The sequence below is a fragment of the Fundulus heteroclitus genome, chromosome 4 (assembly GCF_011125445.2).
Source record: "Fundulus heteroclitus isolate FHET01 chromosome 4, MU-UCD_Fhet_4.1, whole genome shotgun sequence".
NCBI lineage: Eukaryota > Metazoa > Chordata > Actinopteri > Cyprinodontiformes > Fundulidae > Fundulus > Fundulus heteroclitus.
This window is the reverse complement of record NC_046364.1, coordinates 33,804,509-33,830,135: the sequence shown is the minus strand read 5'-3', so window position 1 is coordinate 33,830,135 and position 25,627 is coordinate 33,804,509. Positions and strand designations below refer to the sequence as shown.

Here is a 25,627-nt window from a genome sequence, read left to right as displayed (position 1 = left end):
ATTACTGGATTATAAATGTTGTTTTTTTCCATCTATTGTCTATATCTGCTTACCCATGCAGGACTATGGGGGGTGCTGGTGCCCGTCTCTAATTTTTGTTATTGTTCTGGTTTGATATTTAAATTATAAGAGAAATCAAAATTTTACATTTCCAACTGTAAGCCATACTCATCAAACTGATCCAAAATTAATGGTTAAATGTGTCACTCAGCATGTAATAAATCCTTATCATGAATCAAACTTAGTGTGATTTGAATTATTGAAATAAAACCTGTTTAAATACCCCCCCCCCCCCCCCCCAAATAAAACTACATTTAAAGAAAGATTTGCTGACCAGCACTAGTGGCTGGTGCAGATAGCAGCTTTTTACTTTAAATTAGGGGGGAAAAAATGTTACAGACAAGATTAAAATCTCACAAATGAATGTTGAATTGAACATTATGTACAACAGAAAAAAAAACATTTGTCTTTTAATAACTTTTTTCTAATTAGCTGTAATTGCATAGTAAATAGGACTAACCACTTTCACTAAAATGCAGACTTTGGATAGGAAGTCATCTAAATACAAATAGTATAATTTGTTTCTTTAAAATTATCTTATTTTGTGAAGCAGGTAAAAAAAAAAACAATCACAATTGTTTGGTTATCTTATTTATTTTTTTGTCCTCGAACGATTTTGATGTCACAATTTCGTCACTCAAACTGAATCATTTGGACACCCCTGGTGTAAAGTCTTCAGGATTTTGCACATGGTAAAGATGCTGATTGTTTTTTGTTTTGTTTTTAAAAAGTGTCAGCTAATAATTGAGCTGGGCCAATAGCACGCTGCGTCACCCGTGCATGCTGATACACTTCTCATATAACCATCAGATGTTCAATTAAATCTGATGCTTTAGAGGAAATAAATCTCTCATGTGGTCCATATCCCTTTTCAATTGTTTTTGTATTACATGCTTTAACTTGGCTTGTGCACTCCATGTCATGAGGTTCAGATTTATTTGCTATTTGGCATTTCTTAATAAAATACAACAATTGAACCATAAATACATATTTAAAAACACAGAACAGAAATTTAACAAGAGTCACATGAAAATCTGCACTATCACATTAAAAAAAGATCTATTAAAAGGAAGACGGGTGTTTGGAAAGGAGAAGGAATTACTCTTCTAAGTCCATGGGAGTTTCCTTCCACTCAAGTAACATTTTGCAAATGTTAAAACATTTTCAACGAGTGTGAACTACCATTACTGGGGCTCAGTCTATCTCCAAATGTCACCTTCTGGCTGTATTGTTTCACCGTTCTGTTTCTTTGTGCCTAAAGCCTGATGAGGTGCATAAAGTTACCTTCTTAGCAGGGACAGTGGGAGTTTATGGGCTACTCGGCCCACCAGGTTTGTGTCCTGCTACAAAATGATCATAATCTGCACCAAGTCAGGAAGTTCCACAGTGTGGTCCGGGTACTGGAGTTTGGTGTTGGCGGCATGACCAAATAAAACATTTGTTCCTCTTCTTTTCTTTAATTACATGTGCTTGATGTGTAATTTTTACCTCTGAGAACCTGAACTAGTGCATGTAAAAAAAAAAAAAAAAAAAAAAAAGATTCATCTCATTTTCATAAAGGCAAACATTAATCACTCAATTTCTTTAAGGCTGCTTAATCAATGATTGAAAAAAAATAAAAAAATAAAAAACACACACATAGAAGTTACTCACTTTGTCTAAAGTGCTGGGGTGTTTATTATAAGGCGTCCATGAGCACCTAAACCCCTTTAGTGGCAGTGCTCAGTGATAATAGGAATTCAAGTCTGTAGTACATTTCTATATCAAGATCCAGAGATCAAAAACAGCTGTGACAGACCCCCACCCCCCTCAGAAAAAAAAAATCTGTAAATCCAAGTTTTTAGTATTTCCAAAAAGTTCTAAAGTTGCATTAAGTTTGGAGGTTCAAATTGAGTACAGAGCAGTGGTTTCCAGATGACCCAGGACATGAATGTAGCAGAGAGCAGCGGTTTCAGCTGCTGCCCTCCGGACGATCAGTGTCTATTCCCCGGTTCATCCAGCTGTGGTCCGCCCCTCTCCCCTGGCTCTCCTGCTGCTCAGCGAACTGCTTCAACAGAGCCTCCACCTGCTGCTGGTCACTGAACGGACTGGGACGGAAGCTGGACTGAAGCCATGCTCGGTACTGGAGACATAGGGAGAAACAAAGAACAAAACTCCTCATTGCCTCATTTCATTTCATTTTTTAGATTAAACAAAGTTGTGGTTTGCCTTAAAAAGAAAAAAAAGGGAGCCATGTCCATGAAAAATAAATTGTGAATAAAACAATTGCCTCTAGTCTGACACCAATCCAGACAGATCTGGTTTTTACCAGATGTTCTAGAAAAAGCAAAGAACTACCAAAGAGCAAACATTTTATAAACTAAATGATGCTGGAGAACCAGTGTATCATGCGTCGCTCAAAGCCGAGCAAAGAAGATGGAGAACGACCTCCAAGGTTTTTCAACTACATCTTAAACAGACAGCTTGATGGATGAAAGAGGAGCGCAGTCTGGCGTTGAAACAATGATCTCAAACCACCCTCACAACGGGTTTAGGAAAGGATAAAACGGTTCTACACCTGGTTTTAAATCTGGGTCAGATGAAAGTAGCCGACCACTTGAAATGAAAGCTTCCATTTGTGCCAAGAACAGTGGTCTGATACCAACACAGAATAATGTAAAAACCTGAACGATGGCCGTGAAAAGGATGTGATTTATGCTTTTGAAACTCTTTATTTATAACATCTACACTAAAATTCTCCTAATTTCTTAATTATTATAGCTTTTGCGAATAATTATTGGTTTAAAAATTAGTCAAAGTACAAATTAAGAGATAGATAGATAGATAGATATAATACATACATACATACATGTATATGAATGAATAAATAAATAAAGGTTTCTTTAACATCAAGAGAAGGAACAAAAGGAGCTCCAATCTTTAAAGTTATACTCAGGGATTATTATCCACCAACTTTGTGTCATATATTGCTGGAAGAATAAATTGAAGTGAAAGTCATTGTGAAAGTAATACATTCATCCTCCTAAAACTTGTGCTCTCATATCATATTCATCCAAAAAGCACAGCCCTGACTCATGACATCAACACAGCTGTAAAAAATTATGAATTTAAAAATGAGATGAAACCAGAGTCGAGATAACATCAAGAGGAAATGGCAAAATGTCATGAAACACTTTCTGACTCCTGACAGAGGCCACAAAGTATTTTAAGGCCACAGCTGAACTGAGGACTCTGCAGACCAGGATCCTTCTAAGGCACTACTTCATCTGAGGCAAACGGTCCAAAGTGGTGTGACTCAAAGCTCACCAGCTTCTGGACAAAAACAGGAACCTGTTAAAAAGAATCCTACATCATTTTTTATAACATCATTCCTTACTTTTTAAGACTTGAATTAATACTTCAAATTTTCTACAAATAAAAAGGAACATTCTGGGCATTTAAGCCCAAAAGGTGAGCTTTGAACCTACATGAATTGTAGTCAAGCCGTATTATGAGACGTTTCTACAAATTATGAAATAATTATAATGATCTCACCTTCGTCTTGTCTGGAATAATATAGCTGTTTTAGGACATTTTAGACCCAGTTTAAAAGTTGTCTAGAGACCAAATAGGTAGTGAGTAATTTTTTATAATAAATGCGTGTTCATTCAGTAAGTAAAAAGCAAATTACTGATGCGTAATATGTTAAAAATCAATGAGCGATGGATACACGTGAGTGAAAGAATGCAATTTTGATTTAATCAGTGCCAAAACACTGCATTAATAAACTTTTGTCCTTTTAGAAATGAAAAAAAAAAGAAGGTAAAAGTCTGGATAATCTAACTTTTCCACAGTCAATTTTCTTTTTTCCCCTCACTAATTCAGATCTTGAAAATTACAAACTTTTCCAGACATTTCAAAACTACACAAATCTCAGCTCTGAGGGACTAACAAATGATCCTTGATAAAAGGTGCTTAGTATTAAACAAAACCCCTTTTAATGTCTAACAAACCTTCAAAATGTTTGAGTCATAACACAGCGATCCAGTTCCACGGTAGAGATCGGCTGAACTGTAATGGTCTAACAGCTTCACCAATGTTTAGTGTCACTGAGTTCGGCCTGATCTTTACTACTTTAAGATGAATAAATCTTTAGATGAATAATTCAAAGCTCTTCATAACAGGATCATGTTGGACACACACAAACAAAAATCATCTTTGGAGGCTTTACTTTCTCTCTGACACACGTGGGAAAATCACAGATGCAGAACACACATTTCCTCTTAAATCCTAGAAATCAGTGCAACGTCTCCAAACAATGAGCAGGTTTTTTCGCCTTTTTTTTTTTTTTTTTTTTTAGTCATGTTATGTCGCAAGCTGCTGACAGTAATGCTTAACACGTGATGAGCAGTACCCAGGCTAATGCAATCCAAGCAAACCCCCCGCAGTTCCCCTTCTTTCACACCGCTGTCATTTAATCACACACCCTGCGTGTCTTCTGCAAAAGATACGGGCTGTGGACGGCCGGCGGCTGCAAGCTGGCACTGGACATGATCAATTCTGCACAGCACATCATCTTCTGAAAAATTCCACAAACTCTCTTAAAAAAGAACCAAACTGTGCAGACCTAATATGTGAATGTAGCACTTTTAAATTTACTTCACTTTTAATTTACTTGGACTTTGACTTTTCTACCTTCAAAGAAATTTACAAACCATATCAGATATACAGTGCATTGCCCCCCTTTTGCAAACTTCTGGGTATTTTATTGGCATTTATGTGACAGAGGACATAAAGCACTATAAAATCTGACAAGCGCGTCATGCGTATTCAGCTCCCCTCAGTCAATACTTTGAAGAACCACCATTTACTACGTTTCCACTACTGAAGTTTTCACCCATTCTTTGTTGCAGAATAGCACAAACTCAGTCAGACTAGCGAAAGAGCATCAGTTAACGTCAACTTTTAAATCTTGACACAGATTTTTCAAATGGACTTAGGTCTAGACTTTCACTGAGCCATTCTACCACTTGCATATGTTATGATCTAAAAAAACTGAAAGGTGAACCTTCAGGTTTTTGTGCACGTTTTCTTCCAGCGTCGAACTGTATTTAGTAATGGCTTTCAGAAGAAAAGATTTCCCACAGCATAATGCTGCTACCACCATATTTCACAGTGGGGGTCTTGGTTCCAGTTGGATGTGCAGTGTCAGTTTTTTTCACCACAGTGTTTTTCCTATAAACCACAACCCTTAATTCTTGTCTCATCTGACCAGAGCGCCTTCTTTTGCATGGCTGGTGTGTTCCCTGCTCGGCTTGCAACAAACTGCAAACAGGACTTCTGTTGGCTCAGTTTCAACAAAGGCTTGCCACATAAACTCTAGATTTGTGAGACACACACATAAAATTGTCTTGACAAAAGATTCTAACGCCTGAATTTGTGGGTCTTCACAGCTCCTCAGGAGATACTGTAGGCCTCTTGGAGGCTTCACCGAATAATGCCTTCCTTAGGTTGTAAAATAATATCCTAGGCTTTGAGCCTCTCACCAAGCACTGTGCTGTCCATCATCTGAAAGTGGACAGAGACACATCTGCTAGCAAGCCGAGACAGGTTTGTCCTCCTAACCTGACAGGGTGGCTAACCCTGGTTTAAACTTCTCCAGTAGTTTGTACCCAACTCGTCTGCTGTGTTTAATAGTCTTCAGGAACCTGTTTGTTCACCAAAGTTCTCTAAAAACATCAGAGGCCATCATTAACCAGCTGGATTTAACCTGAGCTGGACTCCATTTACTAATCAGATTGCTTAGATCTTTTTAAAGTCATATTCAGTACATTAGAACATGTATACCGATGAGGCTCCAGTGTCAGATTAAAAGCACCTTTTGAAGAGACTTCCGGCATGGTGCTGAAACAAAGAGCGTAACTCGGGAGCTCCAGTGTGGTCGTGTCCCTCCAAAGTATGAACATTCTAAGTTTAAAACAACTTTTTGAAACATGGAAGCCAGGAATAAGACGGCGACAAAAGCAAAATAAAGACCCCACCGACAATTCATGGTCAGAAAACAAAGACGCCACTGGCCACCAAACTAACGAGGATATAAATGCTATTCAAGCTAACAATATTGCAGAGATAAAAGCGGTCCGCTCCGACAGGAGTACTCAGGAACCATGGGATTACTGAAGACGATCTAACAGATTTCACAGAAGAAATGAACCTATAACTCCGCTAAATCGGCACACACATGTGAGAAAAAAACGAGTTGAAGAGACGGAGCAGCAAGTGGCCGACATGAAGTACGGCTGATGCTGAAACGACGAGAAACAAACAGGACATTACATCTTGGCAAGAAACACATATTTCAAATACCAAACATGACAAGACAAAATATCTTTTGAAAGAAGAAAAGAGGAGTGTAACAATATTAATTTCAAGCAGAGTTACCTTTACATCTGGGCGATAGGTACTGGTCAAAGGTTTTATTGACCACAACAAAGTCACCTTAGTGAATGTTTATAGGCCACCAGGAAACTATAGACCGGTAATTAATGCAATTCTTTACCTAATTTTGGTGGCGATCTGAGGTGTGTTAACATATGGAGGAGATTGGAAGATTCATATGTGCCCAAACATGGATTCTTCACAAATACGATAAAAAAGACAAAACTTGAAGCAACTCAAAAAGCTGCTCAATGAATTAGGCATGACTGAGATATGGAGAGATCTGCATCCTCATGATAAAACTCTACTTTTTTCCCCTCATCCCCATTTAACATACTTGAGAATGACATATTTTTTACGTTCAGCTTGGACGGACATATGATTATAAAATATGAACAAATATAAAACCACTTTGTGTTGGTCTTTCACATTAAATTCCAATAAAATATATTTAGGTTTATGGTTGTAATGTGACAGATAATATGTGGGAAAATTCAAGGGGTATGAATATGTTTGGCAACCACTGCAAACAGAAATCTCTTGACACATACTACTCCAATTTATATGCTCAACCCGAAGCTTCTGAAATAGGAGGGGTTTTAGTCCTCGGACCTAACATCCATAAGAACAGAGCAGAACGGGACAGCTCAGGGCATAACAGTTGATGAAATAAATAAGAACATGTAAAAACTAAAGTCAAATAAAATGCTAGGCGCTGATGGTCATACATCAGAATATTATAAAATCTTTATAGATAATAAAGCCTAAGCTTAAAAAGGTTTTAACCATAATTGTAATGCAAGATATGCCCCTGTGTCATGAAGCCAAGCAGTAATTTCAGTGCTTCCTAAGCCAGGTAAGGCAGTTCTTACAGACCCATGTCTGTTTTTAACAATGATTATAAACTATATGAATAGATACCAGCTAAACGCCCGGAGGATACCTCGTAGACACTGACCACACAGGCTTTGTTAGGTACAGGCAGACCCACGACAATATGAGCCGGTCACTTTACCTCACTGATCACCTCAGAAACAGCAATAATGAATCTGTAGTTATTAGCCTTGATGGCGAGGCTTTTGACTCGGTTTGTTGGGAATTATTGTGTTTAACTCTTAAACATTTTGGCTTTAATGATTAAATGACTGGGAGTCTGAGGTCTCCATATCGCTCTCCACAGCCAGGACTATAATGAATGGAAGCTCATCTCAACCACTCTTTCTTGAGATGGGATGTTGACAGGGATGCCCCCTTAGCCCAAGTATGTGGTCATGTTTATTGAGCCACTGGCTCCAGCAATAAGAGAATTTAATGGTAACAGGTCTACAGATTGACACAACATAAGACATTTTATATTATATCTCATTAATCCAAATAATAGGCTGCTATCCCTCTAAAAAGAGAAATACTCTGATGCTATATGTTGTTTTTCTCATCAGCTGCAAGCAGAACACCGTCATAATTAACAGAAATAAAGGTTTGAGAACATGAGTCCTTGTGCAATTAATCTAAATGACGTGCTTCACATAGTGAATGGAGTTACTGGAATAAACGCACTTTTTAATAATAACCTAATCTATTGATTTGGTCTGTATATCTCTAACTTCTACTGTACAGTGAAACAGATCATAGCTGCGTGTTGTTCTCTGCAAGAAAAAGAACTTAACCTGTTTTGGAAGACGGTTCTAAGCCTATGTGAGATGGCAGCGATTAACAGTTGTCTGGTTAACCACAGTCTACATGTGCGCCGCGATGGCTGGATGCGACACATCCTGCCCCGGCCTGAGCAGTGAATCACAACTAACGCATCAAACTATTTACAGAGTGTTAACCTTACTGCAGCTCTCACTGAGAACACTTCACCCTAAGACCCATCGGACTTGTAGCTTTCAGCACTGAAGCCGCCAGAAGACTTTGCCCCCTTCCTTCTTTTGCATTCGTCATGTTTTACCTCAGAGACCTGCGTGTTCTGGTACTCCTGCAGCTGCTGCTGGAAGCCGCAGTTTGGGCCGACGAACGAGCGAACGGCCTTGACGGCGGTCAGACACTCCTCCCAGCTGTAGTGGGTGACGGTCATCAGGTAGGCCACCACCATGGTGGTGCTGCGGGACACACCTGCAAGGCTACAGCGGCACAGGAACAGTCGCAACTCAGTCTGGTAAACAGCGGACACGTCAAATCAGATTCTAAGCAGGGAAGAAAACAAATGCTCATGGCAGTGAGCCATGACTGAGCTGGTCAGAAGTTTACATACACTCATCATAAGCATCCATGCCGCAGGGCTTCGTTGATGCAATTTCGCCGCTTCAATAATGAAACAGAGCGCTCTGGAATGACCGTACGGCAAAAAACGTTAAACCATTAAAAAAAAAAAAAAAAAGAGTTGGATGCACAACTTTGAATTTATCGTGGATTTTATCGCAACCAGACTGGCACAAGATTTTACACAAACACGGCCACTAATACCGGGTTAAATCCCCCTTGGCAAGTTGCATCTCAACCACAAACACGAGCTTCTGACAATTCTGGACGGATACTTGAACCCTCTCTGATTTAAACGCGCCGCTCTCCTGTTTTCAACCCAGCTTTGATTTCCACATTGTGCAACGCAGCAGTAGCCCTGCTAGTGAAACAGACCCTCACCGTGACGCTTCAGCCCTACCATGCTTAGGAGTTGGTACTGTGTCCTCACTCGACACCTTTATTTCTTGTGGACTGAGTCTTTGTCTCTCCTGAAGATATTTATACAACGCTATTGTACAACTTATATGGCACCGGTTTCCACCTGTCATCCTAAGGTACTTTCCAAGATCTTATTTAAATACTGATTTATTTAATTTATTTAAATTACTGATTATCAGACAGCATGGGATTAATTTCCACTGTTATGCTGATGACACTCAGCTATATTTATCCATAAATCCTGATGAATCCAATCAATTACTTCGACTGCAGTCATGTCTTGATGACATCAAAAGCTGGATGACTTTAAATTTCCTGCATTTAAATTCTGACAAGACCGAAGTTGTAATCTTTGGGCCAGAGTCCTCAAAAAATAAACTTCTTAACCAATCACTTAATCTGGGTGGCATTAACTTGGCCTCTGGTAATAAAGTAAAAAATCTTGGTGTTATTTTTGACCAAGACATGTCATTTAAATCCCATATTAAAAAGGTTTCCAGAGTTTCCTTTTTTCACCTCCGGAATATCGCCAAAATTAGAAACATTCTGTCCAGGAGTGATGCTGAAAAACTAGTCCATGCATTTGATACTTCAAGGCTGGACTATTGTAATTCTTTACTATCAGGAAGTCCACAAAATGCAGTTCAAAGTCTTCAGCTGATCCAAAATGCTGCAGCAAGAGTTCTGATGAAAATCAACAAGCGGGATCATATTTCTCCAATTTTGGCTTCCCTTCATTGGCTTCCTGTTAAATCAAGAATAGAATTTAAAATTCTCCTTCTAACGTATAAAGCCCTTAATAATCAAACTCCATCATATATCAGAGCTCTGATTACCCCGTATGTTCCTAACAAAGCACTTCGCTTTCAGACTGCAGGTCTGCTGGTGGTTCCTAGAGTCTCTAAAAGTAGAATGGGAGACAGATCCTTTAGCTATCAGGCTCCTCTCCTGTGGAACCAACTCCCAGTTTTTGTCCGTGAGGCAGACACCCGGTCTACTTTTAAGACTAGGCTTAAAACTTATCTTTTTGACAAAAATTATAACTAGAGTGGCTCATGTTACTCTGAGCTACCTTTATAGTTTTACTGCTATAGGCTTTGGCTACTGGAGGATATCAGGATCTAATTTTCTCACTCTATTGAGTTCTACTGTTCTTCAATTATGCATTATGTGTTGTCATTTCTGCTTTAACTTTCTGTTCTCTCTCTTTTTCTTCATAGCAGGTACACCTGGTCTGGCGTTCTGTTAACTGTGACATCATCCAGAGAAGACAGATCACCCGCTACTACCATCTAATGTAGAACAGATTACTGGATCAATGTGTGCTTCTGTGCTTTTTTGTCTCTCTTGTTGTGTCTCTGCTCTGTCTTCTGTAACCCCAGTCGGTCGAGGCAGAAGACCGTTCATACTGAGCCCGGTTCAGCCGGAGGTTTTCCTTCCCGTTAATGGGAAGTTTTTCTTCCCACTGTCGCTTCATGCTTGCTCAGTATGAGGGATTGCAGCAAAGCCATGTACAATGCAGATGACTCTTCCTGTGGCTCTACGGTTCCCCAGGAGAGAATGCTGCTTGTCGGGACTTTGAAGCAATCAACTGGTTTCCTTATATAGGAAATGTTGACCAATCTGTATAATCTGACCCAATCTGTATAATATGATTGAACTTGACTTTGTAAAGTGCCTTGAGATGACATGTTTCATGAATTGGCGCTATATAAATAAAATTGAATTGAACTGATTTATTTACAGAAATATCTAATGAAATCAGACAGAAATAAAACTGATTCCAATTCAGTTCTCGCTGCAATAATGACGTCAAACTCAGTGTTTACTCTCATTTGATAAAAGGTCATCTATCCAACCTACTGCATCGAGTCAATGTCTTTGCAGCAATTCCACCTCCTGAGCAAGCATGCTGCGACAGTGGAGAGAAACCACTCCCTTTCAACAAGGAGGAGCCTTCCAGAGAACCAGGGTCATCTCCCTCAACCAACCAAAGGCTTCAGCGCATGGAAGAGATAAAAAGAGAAGCACTGGTCAAGAAGCCCGTTTCCAATAGGGCTGCGTGAAAAACAGAAAATGGCAATGTGCATCAGAAAGAGAGACCATGAACATGTGCAGAACTGCACATTTCAGACAAGCTGGTTTAGAGCAGGGTGGTTTTCTCCTTATTGGGACACTCTCAATCATCGGCAATGCAAACAAGGCTTTACTTTAGGCAGGGGCCCTGCTGTCTGTAAGAGGCCAGCCCCTCGGTGGCTACTGGGCTTTTCCTCATTATTCCAACCACTTTTCTCCGACCTAGGGTGGAAACTTGGACACAAGGGAGTGTTCAGACTGGACAATGGCCCGGTTTAGATGTGAAACACACATCGAAGTTGGTTTTGGAATGGATAAAGTTGTTTTTTTTTGTTTTTCTCAGAAATGGTCCAAACCTGAACCAGATTGAAAAGTGGCACAATGTGCTTAGTACTGAGATCTGAGCCGGGACCAATCAAATTAACCAAGCAGTGTGTGGTGAAGGTGCAACTACACCCAAATATTACGTATTGGAACCTGTACATACAGGACAGAAAAGCCTAAATCAACAATTATGTCTCACCTGTGCATCCAATTCCCATTTTTTTAATTAAAGTTATTTGATAATTACACCTCAACAACAACAAAAAAGGCTTTATTTGCATCATTGAATAGCCAAAATGAATACGGCATTCATGCCCATTATGAGTGCAGGTAAGCTTCAAACCTAAAGAGCATGTCTTTAATTAAAAATACCTTAAACAGGAAAGAGATTTTCTCGTAACCCTTATTTAGAGGGATGACCTGACACCCCGGCTACCATGAGGAAGCTGGTCGGATCTGAAAAAAAAAAAAAAAACCTACCAGTGAACCAAACAGGCTCCGCCGTTGAGGCGACACTCGTGGATGAAGCCGATGCACTGTTTGAAATGCTGCAGCCTGGAAAGAAACGCACAAGAAAAAAATAGGAAAGACTGTGCAACACAAGTAAATAAACGTCTTAAATAAGAAAAAAATAAATAAATAAGTAAAGTGGCTCAGGAATTAAGGGAGAGAAGCTTCTTGTCTGTGATGGAGGTTGTGGAGCTAAAAATGGGTTACATTTAACGGGATCTGAGAAGAGACACCTTGAACCGAAACTCCGTTAAAGGCCAGCGAAAGGTGCTCCCAAAGTGTTTCAGAAATTACAATGGCGTCCCGACTGTAGCGCTGGAAACTGCAAACGGGTTGAGTGGTTTACATGGCAACGTGGCGTCGTTTTAATAGCTTTCAATCTGTTCTAGGAAACTGCTTGTCAGGAGTCGCTCGTGTCATATGAGAAAACTGTTGGGTCTGCTCAAACAGAGAGTTTGTGGTAGACCAGGGCACAGACAGCCGGGACAGACGAGGAAGTAGCCGTCTACTTTTTCTTTATGTGCAAAATGACATCACATTCAAGCTTTGATAGAAATACTACAAAGTAAAGCTCCTGATGAACTAGCACCAGGACAGAGCTGATGTGGGATTGAAAAAGAAAAATGCTCCTCAGACATCTTGAAAACAATGATATCTTTTTTTTTTTTTTTTTTTTTTTGCATAATCAAGAAGTGTGTGGCTGATAACGCCGTCTCTGGAGGAGCAGATGCTTGTTACTCAACAGCAGACTCAGTAACAGACTGGAGCTAAAATAGACCGTCGCTTTTTTTTCGGGTTTTATCCCCCCCCCCCCTCCTCCTCCCCCCTCCTGCTCGAGATCCGAACTCCTCTTTAAAACGTCTCCCTCAGCACTTCGCTCTGTCCTCCTAGCACGGAGGTTTCCGGCGGTCTTGTTCGATGTGCAGAAAACTAACTTGTGACAGAGAAGTTTGAGGTTTTAATAAGACAAAAAAAAAAAAAAGAGAATAAAGCTGGAAGAAGCTGCTGCATGTTTGAAATTCAAAAAGAGCTTCTTCAAATCTGCGGTATATATTTGGCATATTTTACGCTGATTATCCCTTTTTTCTTTTCCTTAAATTACAATGGTCTGCTTAGTTTTTGCACCAGTTTGGACTTGAGGACACCTTGCACAAATTTGGAAATGCTGATGCAAATCGGCTGATGCCTTCACGGTCTGTGATCGCTTTGCGTTAAAACCGAAAGCTCGAGAACAACAAAACGAGCTTCGAGTCCGTGAAGACTAATAAAGAGTAGAGTCCGTCTTAAAACAGACGGAGTCAGTAGCCCATCAGACCACTAATGCTGTTCTCTGTCACGTAATAAGGCATAAGAAGGGCCGTCAGATCTGACCATAGGGGCCCCTGTGTGATGGCAAGCGTGGCGGGACGGCGGTTGGCCTCACCCTCTCCTCAGTCAGACCAGTGATTGTGACAGAGGGGGCTTATTATAAAGGCCTGGGTGGTCGAAGCAAACAGCCAGATGTCACTGGGAGGTTTCCTTCCTCTGCTGCCGGAGGGAAGGACGCCTGATTGCGACAGTGGGTCAGACAACCCCACCGCACCAGACCCCACCCACACCCAGCCCAATCAAGAGCAGCCAAACAGCCACAACAGTTAGATTCTCATTAACTAAGCGTTTCACCTAAAAACGGGTTCCTCTTCAGACCCCGGATGACTCCGGCAGCTGAACCGACCAGCGCCGTGCAGCGCTCGGTCATCTTCCTCATCAGCAGCCTATAAAGCAGGGAAAACTCCGCCGTGTTGAGATTTTTTGGTCGGACCTAACAATCAATTCTTTGCAGCCGTCAATGCATCGCAGGACATAAAGCCTCGGAAATGCACTCGACCACTCTTGCCACTTTAAACTATGCTGGCAGAAACGGCACAGACACCTTTAGAAACCACGTCGCCCGGTGCCCTAAACAGAAAGTTGGCATTTGTCAAACTGCTCTCACAATCAGTCATCAGAGTGCTCTGCAATAAAGAAGATGGCTCATTAATGCGCCAACTGCAGACTGTGACCAAAGGACCCCCCCCTTCTGAGCAAGGTGTCACAGGAAGTCGCAAACCTCGCAGAAACAGATATTACTTTTATGAGTAATGTGTTGTGACGACAGCAGCCGCTACTGGGACGGGGGGGTGCAGCTCGCGTCTCTGTCAACATGCAGCCATGCCAGCCGATGGCACTTGAAATGACAGCAGCTCACCTGCCTCCGAAGCACAAAAACATAGAAGATATAACCTGCGGCTGGTTTAACTGTCACTGGAGAAGCAACGTTTTCCCCCTCAGGCTCTGCTTCTCTGGAACCGGATCCTAGTTTGGGTCCCAGAAACCTCTTTTGCCATTTACAATGGAGCATAACGCAGGTACTTTTCAGTAAGTTAGAATATGTGTTACGATGAGGCTTGTTGTCAGATTTAAAGCATCTTTCGAAAATAACAACCTTTAAGCAGATATTAAACATACTGTTCTTTAAGCCCACATTTCTGTATTATATATTTTTCACTAGTTTGATGTAATACTTTAATATTCTAAGAAATCAAATTTTGTTTTATTATGTAGCTGTAAGCCAGAGGGGTCCAAAGTGTGGCTCAGGGGATATATGCCGCCCCACCTACCGACGGAAAGAATTACACATATTATGCCCCCCAGCACAGGTGGTTTATGAAGATGGAGATTTTTTAATCAATGCAAAATTATTCCCAACATATTAAAACGTTCTTACAATGTAAAATGTTAGGTACCAAATAAAGTACTTGTCTACTAATAAGTAGGATTTTTGCATTGTGTATAATTTTATAGAAGATTGGAACACACCTATCCATTGCCTTTTACTCTTATTGCTGAGAATAGACTACAAATTTTTTTATTTATTTTTTTTCCCAATTGAGGTCATAATGATTTTGCAACCTTGACGCCTTCATTTTAATGAGGCAAATGAGCAGCAAACGTTAGATCTACAATGATTTACACATCCCCAAAAATACTGAATGACTAAAACAATAGTGAATGCTGAGTTGGAAAAAAAAAGTTTTTGTTTAAAAAACACTTTCTTTCGGCCTGCAAGAAGTTTTCACTTGACAACTTTGGTCCACGTGGCAAAATTTGAAAACTTCTATGCAGGTTTCTTCTTAATTTCACCAGTTCAGAAGTCAACTTTACTGGCTGCTGAAGAAAGTGTGTCTCTCAGGAAGTCGATCATCTTGAAATATTTTAATCTGCCTAACGAAATGTAGGCATTTTGAGTTGCAATTTATGCAGAAATGTTTATTTTATTAGAAGTAAATGTAAGTTCTAAACTTTAATTTTCTTTGGCTTTTCTCATTTGTCAAAACCGAACAACACGGAAAAAATATATCCGTTCAGAACATTAGGCATTCCAGCTAGAAAAACCATTTAAAGAAAATGGTTTAAGATGGACGGCCCAGCTATAGTAGCAAAACGAAAATCACTCTGAGGGAAAACGGGAGGAAATGTGACGAAACGGAGATTGTACAATATGAAAGCGGGACCTGTTTTAGTTCTTCCAGTGCGCTCATTTTCATTTTTTCAATTCTATTTTTGGTAACGCACGTACTGGGCCGTTAGGTTGCTTTTCTGTATACGCAGAGCATTTTAACAGAACCACACAGTGATTCTAACTGCCTGCTTGGTAAATACTCAGTCAACAAAAATATATATATATTTTAATTCAGCCTAAACAACAAACAGCTGAATCCATCTTTCTTATAAAGAACAGAAACGTATAGTGGCTGTCCATCAGCAAGCTGACCAGCAGTGTGCAGCTATGGGTGGACTGGAAACACTGTTATTCTATGATGCACAACTTTCATTAAATGGACTTTAAACTGTGGGAAAGGTCAGACAGAACTGTCATAATTATATTAACGACCATATAAACATCTTATCTTGACTAGGCCAGATAAACAACCTCTCATTATATTGTACCTTGTGGCATTATCAGCAGCAGCACATGCAAACTCAGTTCCCCCTTCCAGCTCAAATAGGAATTAAAGTAAATGGTAGCATCTAGGTGCTGCCAAACTAATTTACTGATTATTACAATTTTAGTCTCACAACTACTTAAAACCACTGCTCATTCACAGAAAGCTTCTCTATCTTTAAAAAGATTAGGGATTTGATCCTCAGACGTGCCACTTGCTAAAGATGCTGAATCTCCATCAAAAGTAAGATGATTGGGTGAAAGTGTCCACTGCACGACCTGAATATACATGTAAACATGTAAAACGGCTAGGAAACATTCAAGACAGCAGCTGTTCTTCACAGATGTTTACATCCCATAAAAGTTCATACTGAGGTTAGGCTGTGCAATGCTCAGAGAAGTTGCAAAAAAAAAAAAAAAAAAAAAAAAAAAAAAAAAAAAACATTTTAGACTGTCTGGGCCTCCAGTTGTATGATAAAGATGGAAATATTAAAGTCAGAGAGAGGGGAAAAAAGCCAATCAAGTATGCATGTAAGCCTCTCCTCTTCAAAATAAAACATAATACAGTTTAGATTTGCAAAGCCGCTTCTACATAAACCACAAGCTTTAGGGAACATTTTCTTTGGAAAAATAGTCACAAATTTGAAATGTTTGGTAATAACCCAGAGCACCAAGCTTGGTAAAAAGCTGAACAATATCAGCAAAATCACCAGACGTTGACTGAAAGACCTGGTAGTGGAGAGCGTTTGTGCTTGCTGAACTTTCACAGCACAGTCAAGAGAGTGAGCATGGCCTAAGCATTCTGGAGTAAAATGTGAAAAAAACAACAGCATCCCTCCTAAAGAGGACGGCTGCATGGAAATGGGTCAGGAACAACAGCAGTGAAAAAGAAAAAGAAACTAATCAAGGATGTACAATAAACCAATGAACCAGTCAGAGTCCACGACTGAACCTGACTGAAATACTGCATGTAGATCTTAGAGACCTACACATAAACCAATGTCCACAAACATCAATAAACTAAAGTAACCCTGGGGGGCAATGACACGAGAGACGGATAAGTTATTAAAGATAACGACTGCTAAAGAAACCCTTTACTCCTTAATTTGATGCTTTCACTCTTAAAGTGGGATTTACCTCATTTTAAATGTTTTAAAAATGTTTTTTTCCCAAATGTCATAATATGTTAAACCTGAAAACTTAATGTAAATACTGAAGGAAAAGAATCTCCAAATCTTACCTCCATTACACAGATAAATAATTGGGAAATATTAACTTTAAGCTTGCCCAGTTTTTCCTTCGTTCCGACACCATTCGTTTAATTCAAAGTATTGATAACTGATAACGTTGATAAAATAAGCCCATTTGTTACTCACAGGTTTTGGCTGGATGCATCAGCTGCATGGATACAAAGGTATGTAATGTCCTGTAAAACAAGAATAAAAAAAAAAAAAGTAATATCTGCATTTGAATTGTGGTTATAGCTTATCTACATTTCTGCTTAATGTGATGTGTCGTGGGTTATTCATAATAAACTTTGAGTTTTATGTTAAATAAACCAGCAGCAGAACATCTGACATTGGCTCCTTCTCTGTTCCAACACCCCAGAAAGTAAATTTTCAGTTTCTGACGCTGACTTTTACCTCAACTGAAGGTCACTTGCTCCCCCTGCCGGCTGAAAGGCTGCACTACACTTATTAAAAGAGGCCAGGCCTTTACAAAAATTAGCGCTGGTTTAATGCGTTAAAAACACGCCACGGAACAGACAAAAAAAGAAAAATACCCTGCAGGCTGGTTTCTTCACTGACCTCATACACTGGCTTAGCGTTGTTGTACACAGAAAGGATGTGGGTGATTCCGTTTTTGGAGAGATTCTCTCTGTTTTCCGAATCTGCAAAAAGAAAAATAAGAAACGTCAGTCAGGCAGTTATTGAATTGTTTGCTTAGTTATTTTAACCTCTTCTTTCAAGGGGAAAATATGCAGATGGAATGACAATATCCACAAACGTGGACTGAATTATGCTTAATAACCTTTGCTGAACGATAGATAGATAGATAGATAGATACAATAATATAGATAGATATAATATAGATAGATATAATACAGACAGACAGACAGACAGACAGACAGACAGACAGATAGATAGATAGATACCAAAACAGGTCAGTAGGCATTGATCTATGAAACGCCATCATCTGACAATAACCTCTGCTGACTCAGAGTCTAAAAAAAGAACTATTTGCATCTTTGCAGAAAAAAAAACAACAACAACATGTCCCGTGTACCAATGAGGTGGTTCAGGAGAGGTTTGCTTTCTTTGAGAGAGAACGGCCCCAAAACCTTGAGATCCACTAAGAGGAAATTAGGCACCGACAGAGGAGTTATGATTCTTCAACATGTCACAAATCACATTTGAGGTGTGAAAAACAACAAAAAATGTGTCGTTACAAGTAAAGACATGACAAAACAGCAATGCTACACTCAAGACTGACATGAAATGATTAGCTTCAAATAGGTACAACAGCGAGAAAGTGTATCCCTCTGAGTATTCCCATCAGTAAACCTGACAGTATTACATCCCTTTTCTAAATCCAGTGTCTGAAAGTCCAGGAAACCTACAGAGTCAACAACATGGTGACATCCGTTCATCCCTCTCCCAGTGTGCAGCTGAAGTCCTCAGACATGCCTTCATCACCTCCAGACTCACTACTGCAATAGCCTCCTCTATGGTCTTCCTTTCAGTCATCTCCAAAAATTACAATACAAAACAGAATTACGCTGCCCGCCTACTCACCTGTACCCGGTCCAGAGATCACATCACCCCTGTCCTACAACAGCTTCACTGGCTCCCTGTCCAATACCGTATCCAATGCAAGGTTCTTCTCCTCACCTACAAGTCCCGTCATAATATGGCCCCTCCATATCTGACCGACCTTCTGAAACTCCACCGCCGCTCCGCTCTGCAGACACCAACCTCCTCACACCCATCACCCGCACCAAACACTGGACCATAGGGGACCGAGCCTTCACTACTGCTGCCCCCACCATCAGGAAATCAGAGCCATTGCAGAACTTCTTCAGATCTTAAAACCCACTTATTTAAACTTGCTTTTCCCTAGTATGATTTTCGTATATGTTTTTTTTTATTTTGGAAAGCATCTTTGATTATCCAAAAAAAAGCACTATACAAGTCTCATTTATTGATATTTTTTTTCCAGAACATTATATTTTTTCTAACGCTTTAAAAAAAAAAAAAAGAGTCATATGAGTAGCTCTTTTAAAAACAGATAAGTAAATAAACAGGAGTTCTGGTCAAAAATGTTGATTATCAACCACAACCATTACAGATCAACTGTTTGATAGTTTGTCAAGATATGAACATAGCAATGAATAAACCTCGAGTTTAATTAGGATCAACTTTATTTGCCAGGTATGTGAACACATGCAAGGGATTTCACCCTGGATTGTACAATATGGGTTTACTTATACAATATTACAATAACTCAGTAATAAAAATCTAGCCCAGTCTGCAAGAGCACACTATAAACAGAGAGGACAAACTGAGACAATAATGCAACAGTGCAATGAGCAGAGAGCAAAAGGATGCAGGAGTAAATAATATGCTCATTGTTGCTATTATCATGTGCACAATTATTTGAATTAAATTTCAATTTAGTTCAACAATATGATAGACTTTCATGTTGAATGTTATATGTTTAATATTAATAATAATAATAATAATAATAATAATAATAATAATAATAACTACAAGAGGCATTTTATTTATAGAGCACCTTTCATGGTACTTGAAGATACTTACACAGAATATAGTAAAATACATAGAAATAAAATAAAGATGCTACACAAATAGGCCAAGTGTTAAAGATTCCCTTTTTAAAAACTGTTTTGACAGTTACGAGCTTTTAAAACTTATAAAAAGTAAAAATCTAATAAAAATCAGCGTTCATCGTAACTAAACATAGTTTTGTTCTTATTTTGCTGTCTGCTACACCCGTAGCTCTTTTTACAGATTGTGTCATCTGAAGTTTGATAAACTGCTCCAGAGCTGGATTAGCTCCGCCCATTGGATGCCGTCGTCACACAACCAGATTAAAATGGAGTCAAACCTTTATTGTCAACGTTTATCAGAACGCTGCTACAATTGTTGTGCTTTGAATGAAGGTTTTTGTCCCAAGTAGACAATCATCACCGCGGTGAAAGTCAAGCAGGCTGTTGCTCGCCACAGAGCACTTTCTAAATCCCCGAGTAAGGTGCCAGTTTGCTAGGTCTCCAGGCTATTGCTCTCAGACAACATTTATTTGACTTCCTGTTCCTCGCTGGATCAATCCACTGATACGACATCTTCACCTTCAGGATTACATTCAGCTTCATCTTCAGCTGCTGTTTTCACCCATTCCCTCATTTCGGACATTGAACTGAGGAGAACTATTCTGAGCGACACACTTGAACACAAAGTTGCAAAAACGAGGATATGCATTTCCAACCCTTCTGGGTGAATAATTTACACAAAATAAACAGAGCTTTGAACAGTGCGGCTGAAAGCCGAGTACAGATTAGCCCTGTGTCAGCTGGACCCATTTTAGCCGCGGTGCTTCTGCCATCGTGTGGAGGGAGCTAATATTAGTGGAAATGTAACACCACAGTTGCTGGGAAGAAGGTGTGCGTCTAGCCAAACCCACGATTATAACTCTCACACGTCCACTGAATCTTACTGCAGTCTAATCAGTGAAAAAACATGAAGATAGAGCATGCATACTGGTGCATTTACATTTGAAAGTATATAGTGTAGTATTACCCAATGACCCTGAGATAAAATAATAGCATATAACATTGATTTAATGCAAGACTCTAAGAGTGTGTGTTGCATCAGTCGATGAGAGACAATCTGAAATATTCATGCTATCGGCTATCAAACACAGCTACACTGACTGAAAGGCCTGTATTTTCTAGGATTCCATTTTAAAACATGTTGGTCTTACCTCTGATGTTGCCCAGGTAGAGTCCATCAACAACCTGTGAAGCAGCAGACATGTTGAATTAAAGTCATTCATTCCCAGAGACCAGAACCGCGCTCGCTCCGGGTCAGGCCAGGCTGGATTTAAGGCTTAAGAACTTAGCAAATGATCTTCACAGCCATACAAGGATTGAAGTGGGCCATGCAGAGAAAGGGGTGAGCTTTTGGCCCAGAACTGCCACTCAAAAAAAAAAAAAAAAAAAAAAAAAAAAAAGGAGGAAAACTGAATTCTCACTTACTGCCTGTATTCAATATGTTATTATGATGACGTGCAATGTTTTTCAATCTCCTACAAGCAAGATCTTAATGAGTTTTTGCTAAAATGATTTCCCAAAGGTATGTGGACATAATGAGGCACATCCTTAGGGTAAATGTATTATTTGTTTCTCTTTATAAAAAAAAAAACTGAAGATATAAAACTTTCCTTTTTGACTAAGCTTATAGTTAGAGTGGCTATTGTTACCCTGAGCTATCTCTGTTGTTATGCTGCTATAGGCTGAGGTTGCTGGAGGACCTGCAGATCTATTTCTCTCACTCTGCTGAATTCTCCAATTTTGCATTATTTGTTGTTGTTTCAGCTTTTAAATGTATGTTCGCTCTGTCTATCTCTTCATGGTAGGTGCATCTGGCCTGGATTTCTGTTTAGCTGTGACACCATCTAGGGGGGCAGATCATCTGCCATTACCCTTTAGACTTTACTTTATTAGGTCCCCGAAGGGCCAGGCGTTTGCAAAAAGTAAGTATTAGCAGTAGCAACCATCACACAAACAATACAGACAATAGACAAGACAGAAGGATAGGAAGTGACTAATAAAAGATATCTAAAACACACATTTGTAAAAGATGTAAGGCTGGAGCTAAGACTTAAAGTAAAGATTAATGATAAAAGCTGAAGTTACAAGTTAAAGTCCAGCAATTAGATAGCAACCTTAAATCAGGACCTGAGAATCTAATTTGTTTAAAAAGCCAGCGACTGTAGGGACTGTAGTGTTTTTCAGTCTGTTGGTTTGACACCTTGGTATGGCGGCTCTCCTACCTAAGGGGAGGGGCTTAAACTCTTTAGACAGGGGGTGTATGGGGTCTGCCAACACTTTTTTGGCTTTGGTCACCGATCTGGGGCATCGCCATTCAACAAGGACACAATGACAGAATCGTCAGCTAACTTAATAATGTGATGATTCTCCCGCTGACTTTGGCCCATGTTTGTGTCTAGAACGAACTACAGAGGTGATGAGATGCCACCCTGAGGCGCACCAGTAAAGGACGCCACAGCATCAACCGGAGAGCCATTCACTTTGACTCGCTCTGTTCTATTTATCAGGAAGTCAATTAGCCACCGGATCAAAGCAGTATCCACCTTGCTGGATTGGAGTCTCTGTGCCAGTAAGTAGGGCTGGATGGAGTTAAAGCAGATGAGAACTCAATGAAAAGAAACCCCACAAAGATGTTTGACCCCCTCAAGGTGAGTGAGGGCCGTGTTAAGCAAGGAGGCAATGGCATCATCCACCCCTCTTCCTGCTCGGTAGGCAAAGTGGAGTGGATCTAGCATTGACTGGGTGCGATTCGAAAGTTCCCATTTGATGATTTTCCCAAAGGTTTTCATAGTGGGAGAAGTGAGTGCCACGGGCCTGAAGTCATTTAGCTCCTTAGGTGACTTGGATTGTGGTACGGGAACCAGGATAGAAGATTTCCAGATGTTGGGTACTTTGCAGAGCTCCAGAGATTTAACAATCATAACAAAAGTCACCTACTAATTGCTCCGCACAGTTTTTGAGAACCCCCCCCCCAATACCATCAGGACCGGGACTTTTCCTCTCCTTTACACCTTTAGGAGGACTGTGTCCTTATCTAAATGCACATTGTCTTTGTGCTCAGGGGCAGCCTCTAGAAAATCAGACAATTAATGCTTAAGATTGTGAACTTTAAAACGATTTAAAAATAAAAAAAGTGTTCAATTCATTAGCAAAGTCAAAGTCAGATGCATCAGTGACACCATTTGGGATGGTGGCCTTCTTTTGGGATTCCATGCCAATCATTGTTTTTACACCCTCCCATGCTGGACGGGATTTTCCTGATGTGAAGAGACCCTGTACTTTATTTCTCTGATTAAGTTAAGCTAATCTGATAGTCCTTCTCGCCTCCTTTTGTAGGACACTATACAAAGCCACGTCACCTTGAGTAAGACTTTTGTTTCTCTCGACAGCTTTGGAGAACCAAGGTTGATTATTTGGAAAAAGTCCGACACAGTCTACGAGGAATAACCAGATCCTCAAAGAAGGTAACATAGCCAATCAGCACAGTATCCTCTCTAACATTGAAAAGGTTCCTGGATCAATGTGTGCTTCTGTGCCTTTGTGTCTCTGTTCTGTCTTCTCTAACCCACATTCGGTCTCTGCAGATGGCCGTTCACACTGAGCCTGGTCCTGCTGGAGGTTTATCCTCCCTGTTAAAGGGGAGTTTTCCTCTCCACTGTCGCTTCATGCATGCTCAGTATGAGGGATTGCTGCAAACCCATTGAAGATGCAGACGGCTGTCCCTGTGGCTCTACGCTCTTTCAGGAGGAGTGAATGCTGCTTGTCAAGCAATCTGCTGGTTTTCCGTAGATAGGAAACTTTTTGACCAATCTGTCTGTAGGATTTGATTGAATTGGCAGTAAAGTGCCTTGATATGATGTGTTGTGGACTGGCGCTATATAAATAAAACGTTATTGCAATAAAAAGAACACATTTGCATAGCGCCCCCTACCTAGCAGTCTTAGTCTTGCAACACCCCCCCCTCCCCCAAAACAAACAAACAAACAAACAGGTAATTAGCTTTTACCACAAACGAGTCTCCGTTCTGAATTGTGTCTAGAGGTGCTGTGAAGTGTTGACTGCATAGATACGGAGCACCACAGGAAGCAAAGCACAACCAACCTTATTCATTCCATTTCCCATGATGTCCCCGGACCAGAGCCACACCAGTTCGGATAGTACCTGGAAAAGCTGCGGTATGTACGCATGGACGTGGAGTCCGACCCGTGACGCGGGACTGGGTCAGCTCTGGCTCATAAAGCTGACACCGGCCGACGCCTATTCTGCACGGTAACCCAGAGGTGCATCAGATTCCGCTTCCATGAACATTTGCGATCACTGGAGCCTTGACCTCGTCTCCGCTCCAGTGTCTTCCGGATTGTTTTGACGTGAACACGCGCTGTTCTTCCGGCAAGTGGCAAGCTGCAGTCACCGCTATGGCAGGCCGTTGTAACATATAATACAAAGTACAACACACCTGTTCTCATTTTCCAAACACGGAACACAATTGTTGCAATCAAAGATAGTCATTATGGCACTGTCAAAAAAATAAATGAATAAATATTTGAACCTTTAGTCAGAATAGGTACTTTTAAAGCAACCATTTTCAAGGACGCAAACACACATGGAAAGTGATAGTACTTAACAATTATGAATGAAAATTGCTGTAAAATTTGAAATCCATTTAAAAATTGATTCCATTTTCATGTCTTTGTTTGTATTCACAGAGGATAGACTTTCTATTCATGAGCTGAAGGGGTATTTGATCCAGACTTTGAGTCCTTCCCTAAAATATTCAGCTAAAACGTTAAGAGAATTTATTTGGCTTCGGCACTTTTTTTTTTTTTATTTGTGGTGGTACCATCGAGGACATACCAATCCAAATATACATTTAACTTTTTGTTCAAACCACCATGCAGGTAAGCTATTAGCTCCCAGTATCCTATCAGCAGAAACCCAGATCAAACAAATCTAACTATAGCTACAATACCTACATTATTACTATTTGTATCATTAGACAAGATTCTGGCTTGTCGTTTCAATTCCTGGGAAGAAATGTGACATCAGTGCTCTTGGAGAACTTCAGTAGTTTTTCTTTTTTTTTTTTTTTTTGGAAAGACAAACCAAAAAAAAACCTTAACAATGTAAAACATTTTCTTTTTTAGGAAAACTAATTTAATCAATTCACTCAGTCTGGAGTAATAGTTATGGAATCAATCAGTGTTGGAGACAAAATAAGGGATCAACCTGTAATTTGCCTTTCTAAAATAAATACCCATACAAACCTGTAATAGACCCTGCACACTCGATGGAGCTGCTGTATAGGGCTGAATGACCAAATGGCCCCAAAAAGAGAGCTGTTAGTTGAACCAATGGAGTGATGAAAAAGGTAAATCATCACAGAGGGGCAAAAAACAGTGTGCTGGGTCTGAAGTTTGGAGCAAGTACAAATAAAATGGGAAGCAGTCAGGTTTGCAGCTGATGGAATAAAAGTGGTATTTAGCTTATATCAGCATTTATGGTGTAAATGATGGAAATAAATAGCTATGCGAACAGACAGCTAAGTATATGTTCTACAACGCAGAACTAATTACAGACATCTGATTTTAAGGTAATCTATGACGACATTTTTTTGCCTTATATAGTTTACATCCATGTTATATGGAGACACCGGAAATAAAGCAGAAATAAGTCCTGGATCCAGCCGAGTCAAGACTTTTACATTCCATCCAGCCATCGTCTATACCTGCGTATTCATGCTGGTC

At 40.0% G+C, this 25,627-nt stretch overlaps 1 protein-coding gene across 1 annotated transcript; it reads right to left on the bottom strand.

Annotated features, from left to right (window-relative positions):
• Positions 1 to 638: 638 nt before the first annotated feature.
• dusp22a (dual specificity phosphatase 22a) lies at positions 639 to 24,280 on the bottom strand. The gene is made up of 7 exons (XM_012855104.3): positions 23,985 to 24,280; positions 21,035 to 21,068; positions 17,842 to 17,924; positions 17,410 to 17,459; positions 12,040 to 12,114; positions 8,429 to 8,600; positions 639 to 2,182 (listed from the first exon to the last, which is right to left on the bottom strand). The coding sequence occupies exons 1-7, from the start codon at positions 24,003 to 24,005 to the stop codon at positions 2,012 to 2,014; spliced, it is 606 nt and encodes a 201-aa protein (XP_012710558.2). The 5' UTR covers positions 24,006 to 24,280; the 3' UTR covers positions 639 to 2,011.
• Between the last annotated feature and the right edge of the window lie 1,347 nt (positions 24,281 to 25,627).

Bases quoted from the DNA above. Each gene is read 5' to 3' on its own strand.
- dusp22a (XM_012855104.3), bottom strand. From the start codon at position 24,005: ATGGGAAATGGAATGAATAAG. The intron at 17,460-17,841 runs GTCAGTGAAGAA...CTTGTTTTACAG, and splicing joins ACGCTAAGCCAGTGTATGAG to GACATTACATACCTTTGTAT. The intron at 12,115-17,409 runs GTGAGTAACAAA...GTTTCTTTCCAG, and splicing joins GATGCATCCAGCCAAAACCT to GCTGCAGCATTTCAAACAGT.